The sequence below is a fragment of the Lacerta agilis genome, chromosome 5 (genome assembly GCF_009819535.1).
Source record: "Lacerta agilis isolate rLacAgi1 chromosome 5, rLacAgi1.pri, whole genome shotgun sequence".
In the NCBI taxonomy this organism is placed as follows: domain Eukaryota; kingdom Metazoa; phylum Chordata; class Lepidosauria; order Squamata; family Lacertidae; genus Lacerta; species Lacerta agilis.
Window position 1 is genome coordinate 82,076,667 of NC_046316.1, and position 17,869 is coordinate 82,094,535.

Genomic DNA, 17,869 nt, shown 5'->3' on the forward strand with positions numbered 1-17,869 from the left:
TGCGCAGCTGTCTGCAGAGGCCTGGAGGGCTTCCCTGGAACATGAGGCAGCACTTGCAACTCCATAAACGGGGCTTAAAAAAAAAAGCAGGCCTTTTTTCGGCCGGGGGTGGCGGGTTGGTTGGTGGTGACTCCGGGATTCACTGGAAAGAATTTGCCAGCCTCCCCCCCCCCCAATCTCCCCTCCCATCTGTTTGAGGAAACAAATGGATATTGAGGGTTTTTGAGAATAGCAGCCTTTCATTTCGGGCGGCCGCTTCATTTCTGAGCTGGCTGCGCGCTGAGGTCATCGGAGAAAGCTTGGGCCTTGATCCGGGCTCCCCGGACTCCGAAGCGCAGCGCGTTGTCGGTGCCCACGTGCAGAGGCCAGGAAGCAGGAAAGGTACGAAATGATTTGGTTTGCTCCCTCTTCTTTGCTCTTCCTCTTGCTCAGCTGATGCTTTTCTCCTCCTGGGTACACCTGTCAGGTGTTGCAGCAGCAGAGTCTGCTGTAGTAGGGTCAGAGGAGCAATGCCACCCCATCAACTTCGTTTTGCTCCCAGACACCTCCCTTCTTACTTATAAGCAGCCCAGTTGGCAGAACCAGCCACCAACTTCTTAGTCCCTAAAGGTAAAGGTAAAGGGACCCCTGACCATTAGGTCCAGTCGCGGACGACTCTGGAGTTGCGGCGCTCATCTCACTTTATTGGCCGAGGGAGCCGGCATACAGCTTCCAGGTCATGTGGCCAGCATGACTAAGCCGCTTCTGGCGAACCAGAGCAGCGCACGGAAACGCCGTTTACCTTCCCGCCGGGGCGGTACCTATTTATCTACTTGCACTTTGACGTGCTTTCGAACTGCTAGGTTGGCAGGAGCAGGGACCGAGCAACGGGAGCTCACGCCGTCGCGGGTATTCGAACCCCCGACCTTCTAATTGGCAAGCCCTAGGCCAGGGGTCCCCAAACTAATGCCCGGGGGCCGGATGCGGCCCAATCACCTCAATCCGGCCTGCGGACGGTCCGGGAATCAGCGTGTTTTTTCATGAGTAGAATGTGTCCTTTCATTTAAAATGCATCTCTGGGTTATTTGTGGGGCCAGCCTGGTATTTTTACATGAGTAGAATGTCCTTTTATTTAAAATGCATCTCTGGGTTATTTATGGGGCATAGGAATTTGTTCATATTTTTTCCCCAAAATATAATCCGGCCCCCCACAAGGGCTGAGGGGCAGTGGACTGGCCCCCTGCTGAAAAAGTTTGCTGACCCCTGCCCTAGGCTCTGTGGTTTAACCCACAGTGTTACATCATTTGGGGCTAGGCCACTTAACCTTACTGTCCCGAGAGCCATGCAGTTTTTTCCAGAGCCAGCTTTCACTTTTCCAGATGGCCATGGTTTGTTCTGCTCTGAAGACACACCTCATCTCCAGAGATGATCAAGGGCCTCCAAACTCAGGAACCCGGGTGGATTTGATTAAAATAAATCTTCAGAGTAGTTTTTACAGTTAAATCAAAAATTACTGATTTGGTTACACTGTTAGAAATACATAGACGGATAATTGTGAAATTATTGTGAGGTTTTAATAAGATAACTGCTTATATTTGGACAACTTTTTTGCTGTACTTTGTTGGAAGGAGAAAAATATTCATTTCCTTCATAACAATTTAAACAATTTATGTAGCTAAAACAATAACATTATAGCATATGTATCCATGTTTGTTAGCTGATGTGGTAAAAGCTTTTTTTTTTTTTAAACCCCAACTTAGACTGTGTTTTAGCACACATGAAAAACTTAAAACAAATCCTTATTTCTTGATGAATAGCCTTTGGACTATAATGTAACTTAAACAGAAAAATATCTTTGGAAAGATTTTTTTCCTCCAAAAGCATTTTATTGTAAAAATCCTATTTAAATAAAAAAAAATCCTATTTAATTTTTTTACAAATCTGATTTTTTTTAAAAAATCATTTATTTTTATCCACCCTGCAAGGAACGCTTGAAGGAGCTGGGCATGTTTAAATATATTATGGGCTGTCACATGGAAGAGGGAGCAAGCTTGTTGTCTCCTGCTCTGGAGGGTAAGACTCAAATCAATGGTTTCAAGTTACAAGAAATGAGATTCTGACTAAACATCAGAAAGAATTTTCTGTTTGCCAGTGGAACAGACTCCCATGAGAGGTGGCGGGCTCTCCTTCCTTGGAGGATTTTAAGCAGAGGTTGGATGGCCATCTGTCATGGATGCCTTAGCTGAGATTCCTGCCTTGCAGGGGGTTGGACTAGATGACCCTGGGGTCCCTTCCAACTCTTAAGATTCTATGATTCTGTGATTCTATGACTTCACCACAGCCTCCTGAACTTGTATGTACAGTCATACCTCGGGTTGCGTTCGCTACGGGATACGAGTGTGCCGAACCCGGAAGTACCGGAACTGGTTACTTCCGGGTTTCGGCGCATGTGTAGAAGCGCTAAATTGTGCTTTGCGCATACGCAGATACGGCGCTTCAGGTTGTGGACTTTTCATGTTGCGAACGGGCCTCTGGAACGGATCCCGTTCGCAACCAGAGGTACCACTGTATTCCTGAGTCTCCTTGACTAGTAAAGATTTCTTTGATTCATTGATGTGTTTGGTTCAGCGCCAAGGGAGAACACCTTGACAGCCATGTTACGGAGAAATCACTGGATGCCACTACTGTACATGAACTTCTCTCTACCCCCCCCCCCACCGGTGCTCTAAAATCATTTCAGGTGTGCTGTTCAGTATTTAACACTGTTGGGCCTGTGTTGTGACTTGGCACCCGAAGCAACAAACAGGTTTTGACTTGAAGGCAGCTGCATAGCTTTTGGACTAAATGTTGCTGTGGAAGTGTAAGCAGCGTGGCGGGGTGGGGGTGGGTGGGGGTGGGAGGCAGTGGCATCAGTCTGGGCTTCTGCAAACATTATTGCATTAATATGATTACAGTAAAAGTAGCACTAGTACAGTGCTTTCAAGTGTTCAAAGCACTTCCCACGCATTCACTAGCTGGAATCCTTAGCATGACCCCTGTAAGTTAAGTCTGTGTTATTCTGTCTTGAAAAGAGCGTGGAAAGCACTCAACAAACAGCTGACCATGGGGACTAAGTTTCTAATGCGACACATCTCCCCGCACCTCCTGCATCCCCTGTTTCGGCATCTTCTTAATTGTCACCTGAGCCACTAGACTTGGTTCTATGCAGTCATAGAATCATAGAGTTGGAAGAGACCACAAGGGCCATCCAGTCCAACCCCCTGCCAAGCAGGAAACACCATCAAAGCATTCCTGACAGATGGCTGTCAAGCTTCTGCTTAAAGACCACCAAAGAAGGAGACTCCACCACACTCCTTGGTAGCAAATTCCACTGCCGAACAGCTCTCACTGTCAGGAAGTTCTTCCTAATGTTTAGGTGGAATCTTCTTTCTTGTAGTTTGAATCCATTGTCCCGTGTCCGCTTCTCTGGAGCAGCAGAAAACAACCTTTCACCCTCCTCTATATGGCATCCTTTTATATATTTGAACATGGCTATCATATCACCCCTTAACCTTCTCTTCTCCAGGCTAAACATACCCAGCTCCCTAAGCCGTTCCTCATAAGGCAACGTTTCCAGGCCTTTGACCATTTTGGTTGCCCTCTTCTGGACATGTTCCAGCTTGTCAGTATCCTTCTTGAACTGTGGTGCCCAGAACTAGACAGAACTGGTCAACTAATGGAGATGAGGAGGTCTCAAAGCTTCTAAAGCAGAGGTCGGCAACCTAAGGCCCATGGGCTGGTTCCGGCCCATGAGCTTCCTGGAACCGGACCACGGCCGTTCCATGGATCGGCGTGGGGATTCAGTGCTTTCTACCCTGTGGCGCCATTTTTTCTCTCGCTGCGGGGACCGACTTCCCGGTCAGAAGAGCACCAGAAATAGCTTGAGCGCACGCACAGGCATGCACACTCCAGCCCACCAAGAGGTCTGCCGGGGAGTGGACCGGCCTGGCCTCAAAAAATGTTGTCGACCCCTGTTCTAGAGGACAATCTGTCGCAAAACACATTAAAGCTTTTATGCAAGAGTGGTTCTCATTTCCAGCTCTTCCAAGAAAAACCAGTTATTGGAAAAAGCCGAGTCATTATTTTGTGACGATGTGGAAGACGAAACAGTTTCAGTTTTCCACGAAAGAGTTGTCTTAACTCTGTGTTGGGCAATGCGTTGTATTTTGTATGTATTTATTTGAGGTGTCCTCTCCTGTCACCCCGATACAGTCAGTTAGTTATTGGTTTTGAAGGAGGAGTCGAGTCCTGGGTCTTCCTTGCAGGTTGGACCACTCATAGGAACATAGAAGCTGGCTTGTACAAAGCCATTCCTCCAGTCCACCAAGATTAGTATTGTCTATACTGACTGACAGCAGCTCCCCGGGGTTTCAAAGAGGGAATGCTGGGGGTTGAACCCGGGACTTCTATTGCTGAGCTTCAGTCCTTCTCACTTTCCTCCCTTTTGATTGCCTTAGCGATCTTGCAAACCTTAGCCATGCTTCCTTCGGTCCTCTAACAATTCATTCTCATATAACTAGTTCTTGTTTGCTGTTCTGGGTGCTAACTTCTTAATTAAAATCGGCGCTTTTCGGGGTCCGGCGCGAAAACTTTACTATACGAATGTTCCATGGGTCCCCTGATGTTAATTACATATCCTGGATTTTTCTGAGGTGGAGAAAAGCAAAAAACACGGAACAGTGAACCCTTTGTGCTCTTTTGCCGAAATAATGTTACTGTCAGGATGTGAACAAGGTGTTAATCCTATGTCTGTGGGAGATGATAAACAGATTTTTTTTTTAAAAAAATAAAAACCCCAAACTTCCAATCTCTCTCAACTAGAGTTGCTGAAATGCCTTTGACTGTTTCCTCATTAGAAACATGGATCCCTTTTCTGTTCACCTTGAAAGTTCCCAGTGCCGAAGTCAGAATTTGAGGGCAATTTTTCCACGCACAAAGAGACCATTCATGGTTTGGTAACCAGTAACTACTGGGGGAATACAGCCCCCCGGTGATGCCGAGTGGGCATACGGATGGAGGAGCATCTGTTTCTTCTGGCTGCTTGCCACTCGGTAGATTTTCAGCTAACCCAACAGTGCTTGGTTGTGTGTGGAAACACCCCTCTCCCCCCTTAAACCTCCGGCGGAGTTGGTTTTCTAGTTAAATGTCACCCATTAAATAGGTGTGCTACTTAATCACTGCAGGCGGAGCTACACGCACATTCAAATTTTTATTTTATTTTATTTTATTGCAAGAAGCCAGTCTTCCTCTTGATTCTCCATTGCACTGAATTATCAGCACCTTGGAAGCCTCTGAGCCAAAGGGCTTTTGAATTAAGCATGCCGATGATAGTTTTTAAAAGGTGAGAGCTATCCTTGCAAATTCTATCCTTGAGCTGGGGCTTACAGAGGAGATGTTAACTTGCCTAAGGCTACTTTATCTGCTGGAGTGTTAGAACTGCTGGCCCCGCCAACACAGTTTCTTGCTTGTTCTTTTCCTTTTTTTTAACATTTTGTTGATTTTATTTAAAAATTAAAAAAAATAGCAACTTCCGTATTTTAAGCTGGGGCTGAAGCAGGATGCTAGATCCAAAAACAAAACAAAACAAGGGGGGGGTGCATTTGCTGCCTGGGCTTCTATCCTGAATCTCTTTGCATCAGAAGTCTGGTGCACAGTGTCCCAGAAACCAACACGAGAAAACCAAACTTCTTTGCTTTTTGATTGCAACACACTTAAAGCAGCACAAGGAGCTGTTTTCATCCTTTCTTTTTTTCCTTCTCGGCCCTGAAAGGCATTCGTTTATGTTTCAGCCCGAAATCCAAGCAATTAGGGTCCACAAACGCAGCATTTACAGTGGTTCAACATTTCCACTGGGTTGAGGAATTCCTCCAGCCAGTGGCCAGAGGTGCTCCATTCTAGGGGATGCCCCGAAATCTCTCTGTGAATGGCTATTGTGGGACGCCTGGCTTGAATGAGAGACTTGTGTGAAGTGCTTTCCCACAATAATACAATGTGCTGCTCACTGTCAGTATGACTACAGCCATAGGTCAGGTTAGCAGCGAGCGATGTAAAAGAGTATTTGCACATTGAGAGAAGAACAATTGTGCTGTGGAAATTTTTTGCTGTTGATCTGAGTAAATTTTACTTCTTCTTTTTTTTTAAAAAAAAAACACACATGTGTTGCTTCATTATCCTGCAAGTGGTATTAAATATTTTTTTTGGGTGGGTGGGGGGCAAAATTATATGCACTTTCAGATTTGTATCTGCATGTAGCACAAACCAATTTTTATGTGTTTGCCAGAACAGATGATTTGCACAATAAAGGCTGTTTCAAATTTGACCTGTTCCCTGCCCAGAGAGCATTTCCAGGGTTTGGAAAGTGTGATAATCATGTGCAGGATTGTACGTAATTTGTGCACATGACTCAAGAAGCCATTAACTGCTCTCCCCACCCCCCAAACTGATAAATGAAGAAGTAGATTAGCTTGGAATGGGATGTTTCTAGCTCAAGTTGGGAAGAGGAACCACATTCCCCCCCCCCAAGCAACCCAGCATATTCAGGACTTATTTAGTGTTCTGTGTATGCTTTAGAATGAAAATTCCCCTTTAAATGCATGATGATGAGAATACAGGGCCCCGACTGCATATTAGGCAAATTGAGAGAAAATATGCATAGCATATTGTGCCAGAACAGACATTCCACATGAATCCATTATTATTTTTTATACTCTTCTTTTTGCTTAAATGCAGCTGCTGAGGCTGTAGTATTGAAAGGAAGACCCAGCACCCAGGGGGAGGGGAGAGAGGCTTATTAACACTCCTCTGTGTTCTTTGCCAACACAAAAATCACTCCCCCAAAGCTGCTTTTACCTTTCCTGGGGATAAGATGCAGGTACGACGTGTCTCCTCTTCGGGGAAATAAAAACAGTTGGTGAAGGGCTGTGTGTGTATTCAGCAGGAAAGGATTATGGGTAAAGGTCTGAGAATCTTCTTCTCCAGTACAGTCGTACCTTGGTTCACAAACGCCTTGCGAGTCGAAGGTTTTTGCTCCCGGATGCCGCAAACCCGGAAGTGAGTGTTCCGGTTTGCGAACGTTTTTGGGAAGCTGAACGTCCGACGGGGCTTCCGAGGCTTCTGATGGAGTGCAGGAAGTTCCTGCAGCCAATCAGAAGCTGCACCTTGGTTTCCGAACGTTTTTGGAAGTCGAACGGACTTCCGGAACGGATTCCGTTTGATAAGCAAGGTACGACTGTACTCCTTTTCCCAGTTGCAGCCCCGGCGACTGTTTTGGGGAGTGCAAGCAAAAAGGCTGTAAAAACATCATGGAACTATGAACTTACTACTGTCTCTCTTGTGTGCTATTCCATTCCCTGTGTGGCATTGACTTGGTTCACACATAATGCTAAGCCAAACTGTGGCACACCATGAACAGGCAAGCACGTGGAGACACAGAGCAGAAATCACAACTGCTCTGCTCCTGCTGTGCTGTCTAGAGCTAAGCCATTGTTTGGCTTCATATTACGTGCAAACACAGGCTGCGTAGCCAAGGTTTGTTCTTGGCTTGCCGTTCATGGTTTGTTTGAGGGAGACAAACCATTAGGATGGCTTCACATGTGATGCTTAGGCAAACCGTATCTCAGCAGGATCAGGAGAGGAGCGAAACAGCCATAATTTTTGCTTTGTGTACCCATTGTTTGGCTTAGCATTATGTGTGAACTGGGCCAACATAGTATCATGGCTGTGGTAATCCAGCCAGAAGAGAATAATAATAATAATAATAATAATAATAATAATAATACCAGTGAGTCTGAATTGTCCGCCAGATTGATGTTTGCTCCTGTTAGGAAATACTAAAAATGCTTATTCCTCTGTTCTTTGGGTAAGATTTACCCGCTGTTCAACTATTTATTATAAAGTCTTGGAGTGTCTCTTTTGCATTTTACATGTCAAAAGGTTTATATGCCACTTTAATTGTTGAAAACTATTGCTGCTTTAAATTTTTGTTTTTTGTTTTTACTGCTTTGTGGATAGGCAACAGAAACTCAGGTTCGAAGAGAGCCCTTCTCTGAATGAGTCAAGATTCCCCAAGTAGCACTAGTATTTGCTGTCTTGATTACTGGATCTTGTCGGAGGTGTCCTACCCTGATTAATTTGGTCTCCCTCATGAAACAGGACACTCTTGTTTAATGCCACTTAAAACTAATCTCCTCATTCCTGAGATTCCCTTTGTCTGGTGTGCTTGCTAACTGTACCTTGCATGTCCTTAGCTATTCTAACAGCGACAGAATTTATTGGAATGTCAGCTTTCCTCCTAATTACTTTGACCTTTGTGAACTAAACTCATGGGAATGTCAGACACGGAACGGAGCTAAGCTGCAAAATGAAAAGGGGAGCAGAGCAGAGCTCCAAAGTGGTGCCGTAAACTTTGCTTTCAAATAAGAGAAAACGGGAGATCGGCGGCTGGAAGCCCCAGCACCCAATCTGCCCCTTCAAGTGTTTTGCTTTAGTTGGTAGAGGCAAAAGAGTTGTGTAAGGAGAATGGTGGCTGTGGCAAGAATACCTGCTAGCGATCCGCTGTGTAGGAAGGAAGAGGGGAATGATGCTGGCTGTCTTCAAGGTGAGTCAAGCACACTTGGTGGGTTGGCGCCCGTCTGTCTTGGGAGGCAATGCAGAGTGCTGCTTTGGGGGTGAAGTTGGAATCCATTGGAAGGTTGCAGGGCCTGCTGTGGCTGTAGAGACCAATGTGGGAGAGACATGTTTTGTTGCAGCCAGGGAAGATTGAGGCCTCCGGTTGTGCTGCTGCGGATGTACCATGGCGTTTCTTATCTGTATCGAAATAGATGGCTTTAAAAGGGGATTATTTGCTTGCTTGCTTGCTTACTTGGGGCTGCTGCTTCCACTCATCTTGCTTGCCAACTCCACCTGCCCGCAGAACTCCCCTCCAAACTCTCCTCTCTTGGCATCTTGCCTATTCTGTTTCCAGGTTGCCACAACCTTCCCTTCTCACAGCTTGGCCAACCCATGCTCTCACCCTGCTGCTGCCACCACTGGCGGGAAAAATAAGCCTGCTTTAAACCGAATAAAAAACAAAAAACGGAGCCCTGTTTGCATCCTGAGCAGTCTGCAACCCGCAGCGCTGTTTCTGTGCACATGCGGGTCGTGATTCGTCGCGTCTGCGCATGCGTGTGACATCATTTGACGCGTCTGTGCATGCACAACATGCCGAACCCCGAAATAATCCGTTCTGGTACTTCCAGGTTCGGCACGTTTGTAACCTGCGCCGTTCCGAACCCGCAGATAACGCACCATGAGGTATGACTGTAGTTTGTTTTATAAAATTTATATATCGCTTGATTGCAGGGAAAAAAGACCCTCAAAGCAGTCCACACAGAAGATAAAACAATAATATCATCACTTTTTAAAAAATCCAATTCGAAACACACAGAAAGTTTTAAAACCACAATAAACTAAACTAAAACTTGTTGGCAGCTTTCAGGCTAAAAGAGCAGTAAAATGCACCAGCGCCTAAAAAGGAGTCCTACTTTGATCAGGCTACACTATGTAGCCCAGCATCCAGTTCTCACAACCAGATAGATGACAATGGGAAGCCTGCCAGCCAGAAATTAACACAGTGGCATTTGCTTGCTCATAATACCCATCAAGGGGACGCAGGTGGCGCTGTGGGTTAAACCACTGTGCCGCTTGGACTTGCCGATCAGAAGGTCGGCGGTTCGAATCCCCGCGACGGGGTGAGCTCCCGTTGCTCGGTCCCAGCTCCTGCCCACCTAGCAGTTCGAAAGCACGTCAAGTGCAAAGTAGATAAATAGGTACTGCTCCGACGGGAAGGTAAACGGCGTTTCCGTGCGTTGCTCTGGCTTTGCCAGAAGCGGCTTGGTCATGCTGGCCACATGACCCAGAAAAACTGTCTGAGGAAGCGGACAAACGCCGGCTCCCTCAGACTTTAAAGGGAGATGAGCACTGCATCCCCAGAGTTGTTCACGACTGGACTTAATTGCCAGGGGTCCCTTTACCTTTACCTTAATACCCATCAAATAATATACGGAGACATATTGCCCCCATTATTAGAGGGACTGTTGTGACTCTCAGCCATTGGTAGATATATCTTTCATGAACTTGTATCTCAAGATTTGCTGCACGATCCTTTTAACTATTGCCAGCTTTGTGCGTTGTTTGCATAATACTTCCTAAATGTTGTCACGTATGGGTCCTGTTGAAGTCTGATATGTTGTATTATTGACAATTCATAATGCAGAAATGCATCTCTTTGTAACGCTCTCTCTGGGGAGGTGGTGGTGGTGATTTACAAATAAATCAATAAGTATTTTGTGGCCACTTCAGTCCCCCTGATTACCTTTGAGTTTCAGCGGAATGAAAGCATCCACAAACTTTTGATACGGTTGACTTTCTGTATGGAGTCCTGGATAATTGTTTTTCCTAAAAAGCCAAATAGTATTTGTCTGAAGTTGCTGGTTTTATGGTGTGTGTTTGTGTGGTGTGTTGTTTTTAAAAATATATAAAAAAAGAAATGTCATCTGAAGAAAAATGGTAGCTTTTCAGCAATTTGTTCTTTATGCTAATTGCTGCAATTTACAGAAGATAAACCCTTTTATGTGGGATTGTTACAAATAAAGCGGTTTTGTTCGGATGCTTTCAGATTAATCTGCATGCTTGCAATTAAGTATACAAAGAGTTCTTCTAGGGTTAAGGAGGCTTTGAAGTACATGTGATGCAACTATGCTAATGAATGCACATCAGACAAGAAGACAAATTCCAGGCTCTTTTGTGCCTTGGACCATCCAGCTGTGTACACACCTCTAGTCACCCATGCCTTATCAAGAGCTTTTTTTCCGACATGAACCATTATCGCCGCTCCTCCCTGAACTCAGAACAGCAAGCGTTGGCAGGAATCTGTCTTCTATGCAGATGTGCTCTTTGTTGATAAATTAGAACTTTCTTTTTCTCTTGTTAGATTTTTTGCTGATACAAGTGGCAAAAAAAACCCACCCCTTCCTGTATCTGCATTCATGGGGAAACTTAATTTTATGAGCTGTTAATATACAGATCTTACTTTCTGACTAGTCCTTTGTCCTGGGAATTCCATCCAAAACAGGCTCAGAGTTTTGCAGACCTGTTGGATACCCATTTTAGTTGGCGTACATCTTTCATCATCAGTCTCAGTTGTCTGTAGTAATTTCCTAGTTCCGCAAGTGAGAAGCAGCTCCATAATTCCAACAACAACAACAACAACAACAACAACAACAACAACAACAACAACAAAAAATTATTTATACCTCGCCCATCTGGCTGGGTTTCCCCAGCCACTGTGGGCGGCTTCCAGCAAAATATTAAAATACAATAATTCATCAAATATGAAAAGCTTCCCTAAACAGGGAGTAAATTACCGCTGTTTAGTATAGGATCAATAACATGCCTAGCTGTTGATTGTAAGGCTGAGCATCTCTGCCGTTGCCGAGATGTCACAGGCTGGGCGCAGACTTCCTGTCGCTTAAAAATTAATGGTGACTGTTGACCTCTGTGAATCACATTGTCTGTTTATTGTATTTAGGAAGCTCTTTGCTGCCCAGTCAGCTGTGTCCTGTAGGTGGTTTATGAAGGATGAAGTGGTTCATACAAAGGAATGGTCTTATTCTGTCACATTGCCATGTGACTCAGTTCTTGGTCTATCTTATCGGGATCTATTCCTAGCAACTTTGGGTGTGTCAGGAAGTCTCCATGCAGCTATAGTGCGTTTTGGGTACCGAATTGTTAATCAAGAGGTTATCTATTTAAAGGCAAGAGCCTCCTTGGGCTAGGAAACTCAGCTCAGTTCTTTTATTTATAGTGGGCAGTGTGTGTTCATGTCCGATGAGTCTGTAAAGAAATTGCTCCGAGGACAAACAACTAGATGGCAAGCAGTTCCAGAATCTGACCTGTGGGGTTTTGTGGAAAGGGTAAACAGAGTTGTACATGCCCCCCTGCCCCAAATTCGGATTGAGGTTGTGCCGCTCTTTTCACAATCCAAATATCTCCCTTCCTTTGGAGATTTAATTTGAGTTACATAAATTGTTATCATTAGCTTTTCCAGTCAAAATTCGGACGTGGAAGTGAGGAACACGTTTTGGCATGCATTAAGAGTCAAGACGTGTGTTTTTCTAGGAAACTTAAATTCTTGTGTATGGTATATTATGGGACTTGAAACATCCTTGCAACTCCTAACATAAGCTAACACTTAACTCATTCATTCAGGTTAACTGGCCATAGATGGACATTTCTTAGATAAATGCTGCTCTAGTCTGTTGGATGGCTTGTCTTTCCCCATATGGATCTAATAAATATATAGTGGTTGTTGACATCTTGAGTTAATTTCAGAGTTCCACCCCCGCCCCAAGGCACACCATTTAACTAAAGAGCTGTAGGATATTGCATTATCAATTTGACACACAGGTTGATTGCAGTGAGGGTCAGATGGCAAGAGGATTGGCTTAGGATGGTTCCAACTTTCAAAAAGTTGGAAGCATATCTTGACTTCCTGGGTCTACAGCTTAAGCTTAGCAATATTATGAAAATTCCCCCATATGCCATGGATTTAAGTGGGTTAAGACATATGAGGATTGATTGAAAATTAGTATTTCTTATACATTTCCAGTCAAGCACAAGGAATGCATATAAAATCTGAAAGTGAAACCAAAGCTTTAACTTGTTTCAGTCTTTTGTAAGCATTTTCCAGCTCATGCTTTGGTCTGGTTTGTTTCCTTGCTACCCGAAAATGCAGTGTGTTATGTATTGAAGTTCTCAACCTAGGCCACTAGGGCTGTGTGTGTGTGTATAGTTCATTCTACTGCAGTTTTCACTCAGGTCCGCACATGCAAATGAGGGATTGAAAAGTGACGTTCAGGGATTGGGTAATTACAGAAAGTTGTTACTGTTGCTTTGTAGCTGAGTTCTATATAAGCAGGCTGCTGGGCCCTTCAGCTCACTTCTGTTCCAGCCTGAGAATAAACAAGAGCTGCTTGGAAATCACTGTGCCGTCTGCTGTGTCCACCCACAACTTAACACAGTGGAAAATGTAATCTGCCCCTAGAGACCCTAGAGAGATACTTCCTTGCATTTTTAATTTTGTTGTTCCCAAACTTGCCCTGCAATATACAATTCTTTTGCCTAGAGAGCGTAATGATGGATTTGTGTCCCACAGGTGAAGTATTTAACGTGGCCGTCTCTTGTCAGCCTTTTAACCTCCTAGAATCTCCTTAATGAACTTCTATAGGAAGCCAGAAGTAATTGGGAATTCATGTGGTTTTGACTGACAGACCTTTAGAAGGAGAGAAAGAGAGAGATCTATTTTTTTTTTTGCAGACTCTTCCATCAATCATGCAAAGGAGAGGGCTATCATGAGCTTGCCAAGCAGCTCTTGAATATGTTATTAGTGAATGCCTAATTTATTTTTCTAAAGTTGGGCAAATAATGGAATCATGTGCTTCCACACCAACCCTGGAAAACCATATTTTAACATGTCAAAAGAAAAATAAGTCATGAATGTAAAAACAGAACAAAAGCCTAACATGAGTAATCTGTGGTTTTGCAAGAGGGACTTGTAAATCAAGACTGTAGGATAGACTTCTCTTGTCCTCTTAAAGTGGGAAATTGTGGATGTGGGGAATATAGAAAATGTAAATAACTGGAGCCTCCTTGTGGGCCTTTGATAGATGGGTTGAGTGAAGGTGATTGACACTTGAGCGAGGAAATGTTTGTTTATGTTTTGGGGCAAAGGGGAACCAGTGAAAGATATGAGGTGCTCTCAGATTAAGGAAAATAAAAAAATGCAAGTTCCATTCTGCAGACTTCAAATACCACTTTCAAAATGCCTGATTTCTGTCTGCTTCAAAGAATTCTGTATTATCCTCTTAACTCTGTAATCTTGCCGATATTGATTCAGTCACTGCTTCCATGATGGATAAATGTCTTCTTTTGATTGGTTTCATGTCTTAACTTCTCATTCCATGCAGCACCTGTTCTTAAGACATACTTCCTGGTTCCAATCTTTTTACCCCTGTGCAAAGATTACCGCGGTGTATTGTGGCAGCTTAACCACGACGGGCCTGTTATTCAAGGGGGAAATAAATTGTGTGGTCTAGGGAAATGGTCTTGATCTCTAGAAGCTTCTACTGGATCGTGCACTGCAGGAGAAGAGACCAGAGATGACTTGACGTCAAAATTATAAGAGGTTACGTTCAGGCACTAGGTGCTGGAAATATACAGTATAGAGTGCTTTTCTGGTTCTTTGTCGAAGTATCCATTTCCTTAACCTGTGGAAGGACTTCATTTGTGTTCTGCGGTGTATTTGCTAGAGAGTCAGGATTATTGCCTTGTAAACCAGTGTGAAGGCACAATTAAAATTGAATTTATAAGACCTGTTCTTGAAAAGTTGCCAGAACTTTTCTTTGATAGTTCCAAAAGTGTTGGCTAGGGTGTCAGCATCTACAGCCTGAGAACACTGCATTGCCCTGGTGTCATCCAGGAAGTCTAGTTTTCTAAATATTGGAAATATTTGCCAGGGAATGCTTGAAAGTTCTCTCCTTCCCCACGTTCCTTGTGGCTCTGTACATAATCTATATTGTGCGCCCTCCTTTTTTAGGTGTGCACCAGGTTTGAAAAAGAAAGGCTTTTAGCTGATGTGCTTCCCCAAGAGCCATCTAACTCTCTTCAGCTTGAACTGTTATTTCATGATCATCAGTGGTAAATTTCTACTTTGGGAGTGTTAGCTGTTTAACTTTGTTTCTATTACGGTTGAGATATTTGTAGAATCATGTTTGTACTTTGTTGTGTGGATTTGAAACGTTGCAACCTGCCCAAAACCTGGGATAAGAGTATGGGTGCAAACTTTTAAAATCTAACCCACTCCCCTGCGTGCTTTGCAAATGTTTTTCAAGGCAAGCTGCCATGTCTGAATGGAAAGTATGTAAATTATAAAAAGTTGGGCAGCAGGTATGTTGACCATACCCTGACCTTGTCTTTGCTATCTGAAGACAGTTTCCAGGAATCCTTGCTGAGAGAGGTTTGTGACAAGGGAAAGGGCCTTTTCAGTGGTGTCCCCCCACCCTATGGAATGCTTTCCCCAGCAAAGCCCACCAGACATCAACATTAACATATTTTTAGTGCTGGCTTAAGATCTCTCCGTTCTCCCAGACTTTTGAGAGATTATGATAATCATGCTTGCTGCATCTGTGTGTGAGAGTGTTGGAGGGGGTGGTATTTTATTGTTAAACTTGGTGGTTTGTGTTTAAGTTGCCTAGAGATGTTTTGTATTAGGATTCAAACTGAATTATTATTGTTATTAATTTTAAGTATTCTTGTTTATTATATATATATAAACAGGACAGAGAAGCTTTACCTAAGGGATAAGGTGCATGCAACATTTTATGGCATGGTGCAACTATCTTAATAAACACTCATATGTTAAATTGCATAAAATGATTAATATATACCGTATTTTCCGGCGTATAAGACGACTGGGCGTACAAGATGGCCCCCAACTTTTCCAGCTAAAATATAGAGTTTGAGATATACTCGACCGCAGATTCTCCACCTGGCGTATAAGACGACCCCCGACTTTTGAGAAGATTTTCCTGGATTAAAAAGTAGTTTTATATGCCAGAATATACAGTGATGTTTCTCTGAGACAATATCTGCTGAAAGTCAGTTTAAATTGTATGTTTTTAATTTAGAAAAAAAATCAAAAAACTTGAAAATTCTCCCAAACTACTTTGAAAAGGACCATAGAAATATATATTTAAAAATGGTGGGTGATTAACAGAGCTATATAGTCCCGCCTTGTACAGCGCAGGAATCAGAACACACTGTTCCCCCATCCAATTTGAAATCATTCAGAACATGTCTTAGCTTTGCAAATGTGCTAGCGGTTTTACATGATGTACTTGTCCGAGAGGCTAAAAGGGTCCTCTGAGACCAGGCTTGGGGTCATTCAGAAGTCTGGGAAGTAACCAATTCACCTGCTGGTTATCCGATGCAGGAAGAACAACAACAACAAAATCTGCCCACAGATGATGATGATAATAATAATAATAATAATAATAATAATAATAATAATAATAATAAATTATTAATTTATTAATACCCCGCCCATCTGGCCGGGTCTCCCCAGCCACTCTGGGCGGCCTCCAACAAATACCAAAATACAATACAGAGTCACAAATTAAAAACTTCCCTAAACAGGGCTGCCTTCAGGTATTTTCTAAATGACAGGTAGTTGTTTATCTCTCTGACCCCTGATGGGAGGGCGTTCCACAGGGCGGCCCTCTGTCTGGTTCCCTGTAGCTTTGCTTCTCGCAGTGATAAAATCTAATTGGTACAGAAGTAAGAATGAAATTCTCAAATGTTATTACTCAAGATTTACATATGTGTGTTTTTCTTTGACGTTTAGGAGGCCCGCTGAGGAAAATTCTCCATGAATGTACGTCACAATGATGATGACCGACCAAATCCCACTGGAGTTGCCATCGTTGCTGAATGGGGAGGTAGCTATGATGCCTCACTTGGTCAATGGAGATGGGACTCAGCAGGTCAGTAGCTTCTGAAAGTGACAAGTTGAAGAGCCAATTGATTTATTTTGAATGTGCATGGCTTCAAAGGTCTGAGAGATTCTGCTACACTACTCTTACTTTCTCTTTGTCTTATTTATGTGCAGTTCATGCCCATATTAAGAAATAAAACCTGTCCTCGTTTTAGTAAGAGACTCAAATATGAACTCTGAGGCCCGTGAATGAAATAATATGCTGCTTTGTCCAGATTACTTTGTGGGTAAGATTACCTTGTGCTTCAGTGGCCTCCTTGGGGGGGGGGGGGAAGGTCGGGATATAGAATTAGGAATTAATAACAAATAATGGTTTTGCTTACTATTTTTAGTTCTTTAATTTGTGTTGTAGTCTACCCTGGAAGAGCTCAAAATGGCTTGCATGTGGTTTTGAGCAGGTCTCCCATTCAACCAGTTTGCAAGACTCGCATTCAGCAGCAGAACTGGGTCATGATTTTGGACTGTTCTAATGTAGATGATGACATACTCAAATGCTCACAATACCCTTCAGGTAAAGTAGACATTAGCATGGTGTCGGGAGCGAGCCACAGTAAGTCACACCGTCCAAGTTTGAGTTAACTCTTCATTAGCAAAAACATGATTTGCACAGATCTTGGTGGAGTGTCGGGCCTAAATGAGCACAACAACTCATCTCCGGTAGTTCTTCCCTGCATGAGGCAGTTGCTGAGGCAGCTGTTCCCTCCCCAAAGTCCCCTCCTCACCATGGTTTTCCCCTAGCAATTGGAGACTGTGTCTGTGCGCAGCCGACCTCTACCCTTTTCATGCCTCTTCTGGTTCTGGGAGGCCAGAAGGAAGGGGAGCTTGTCATAGCAGGAGGGGGGAGACACCCCTGCCTCTTCACCAGCCTGACACATTTCTGCCTCTTAGCCTCCCTCCCTGCCCTGCTTTAGCTTCTGCCTCTGATTCTGGACTTTGCTCTGCCCCAGATTCTCCCAGCTGACTAAGCCCTGTTACCTCCTTCAGCTTCCAACATTTCCTCTTCCCACTCTTCTCCCTCTGACTATTCATTGTTGTCCCACCACCACACTCTGGACTCTGAGCCTTCTTCCCTTGGGGGTTCCCCAGCTGGTTCCTCCCAGTATACCTGAAGGAGCATCTCCACCCACATCGTTCAGCCCGGATACTGAGCTCCAGCTCCAGGGGCTTTCTGGAGGTTCCCTCACTGCGAAAAATGAGGTTACAGGGAACCAGGCAGAGGGCCTTCTTGGTGGTGGCACCCGCTCTGTGGAACGCCCTCCCATC

General features: G+C 44.0%; 1 protein-coding gene across 1 annotated transcript in view; it reads left to right on the plus strand.

Annotated features, from left to right (window-relative positions):
• FNDC3B (fibronectin type III domain containing 3B) overlaps positions 1-17,869 on the plus strand; it is a 255,448-nt gene that overhangs the window by 52,050 nt on the left and 185,529 nt on the right. Inside the window, exon 2 of the mRNA XM_033150663.1 lies at positions 16,457-16,595. Coding sequence (XP_033006554.1) covers positions 16,485-16,595 — 111 coding nt within the window. The 5' untranslated portion in view covers positions 16,457-16,484. The remainder of the gene's footprint in view (positions 1-16,456; positions 16,596-17,869) is intronic.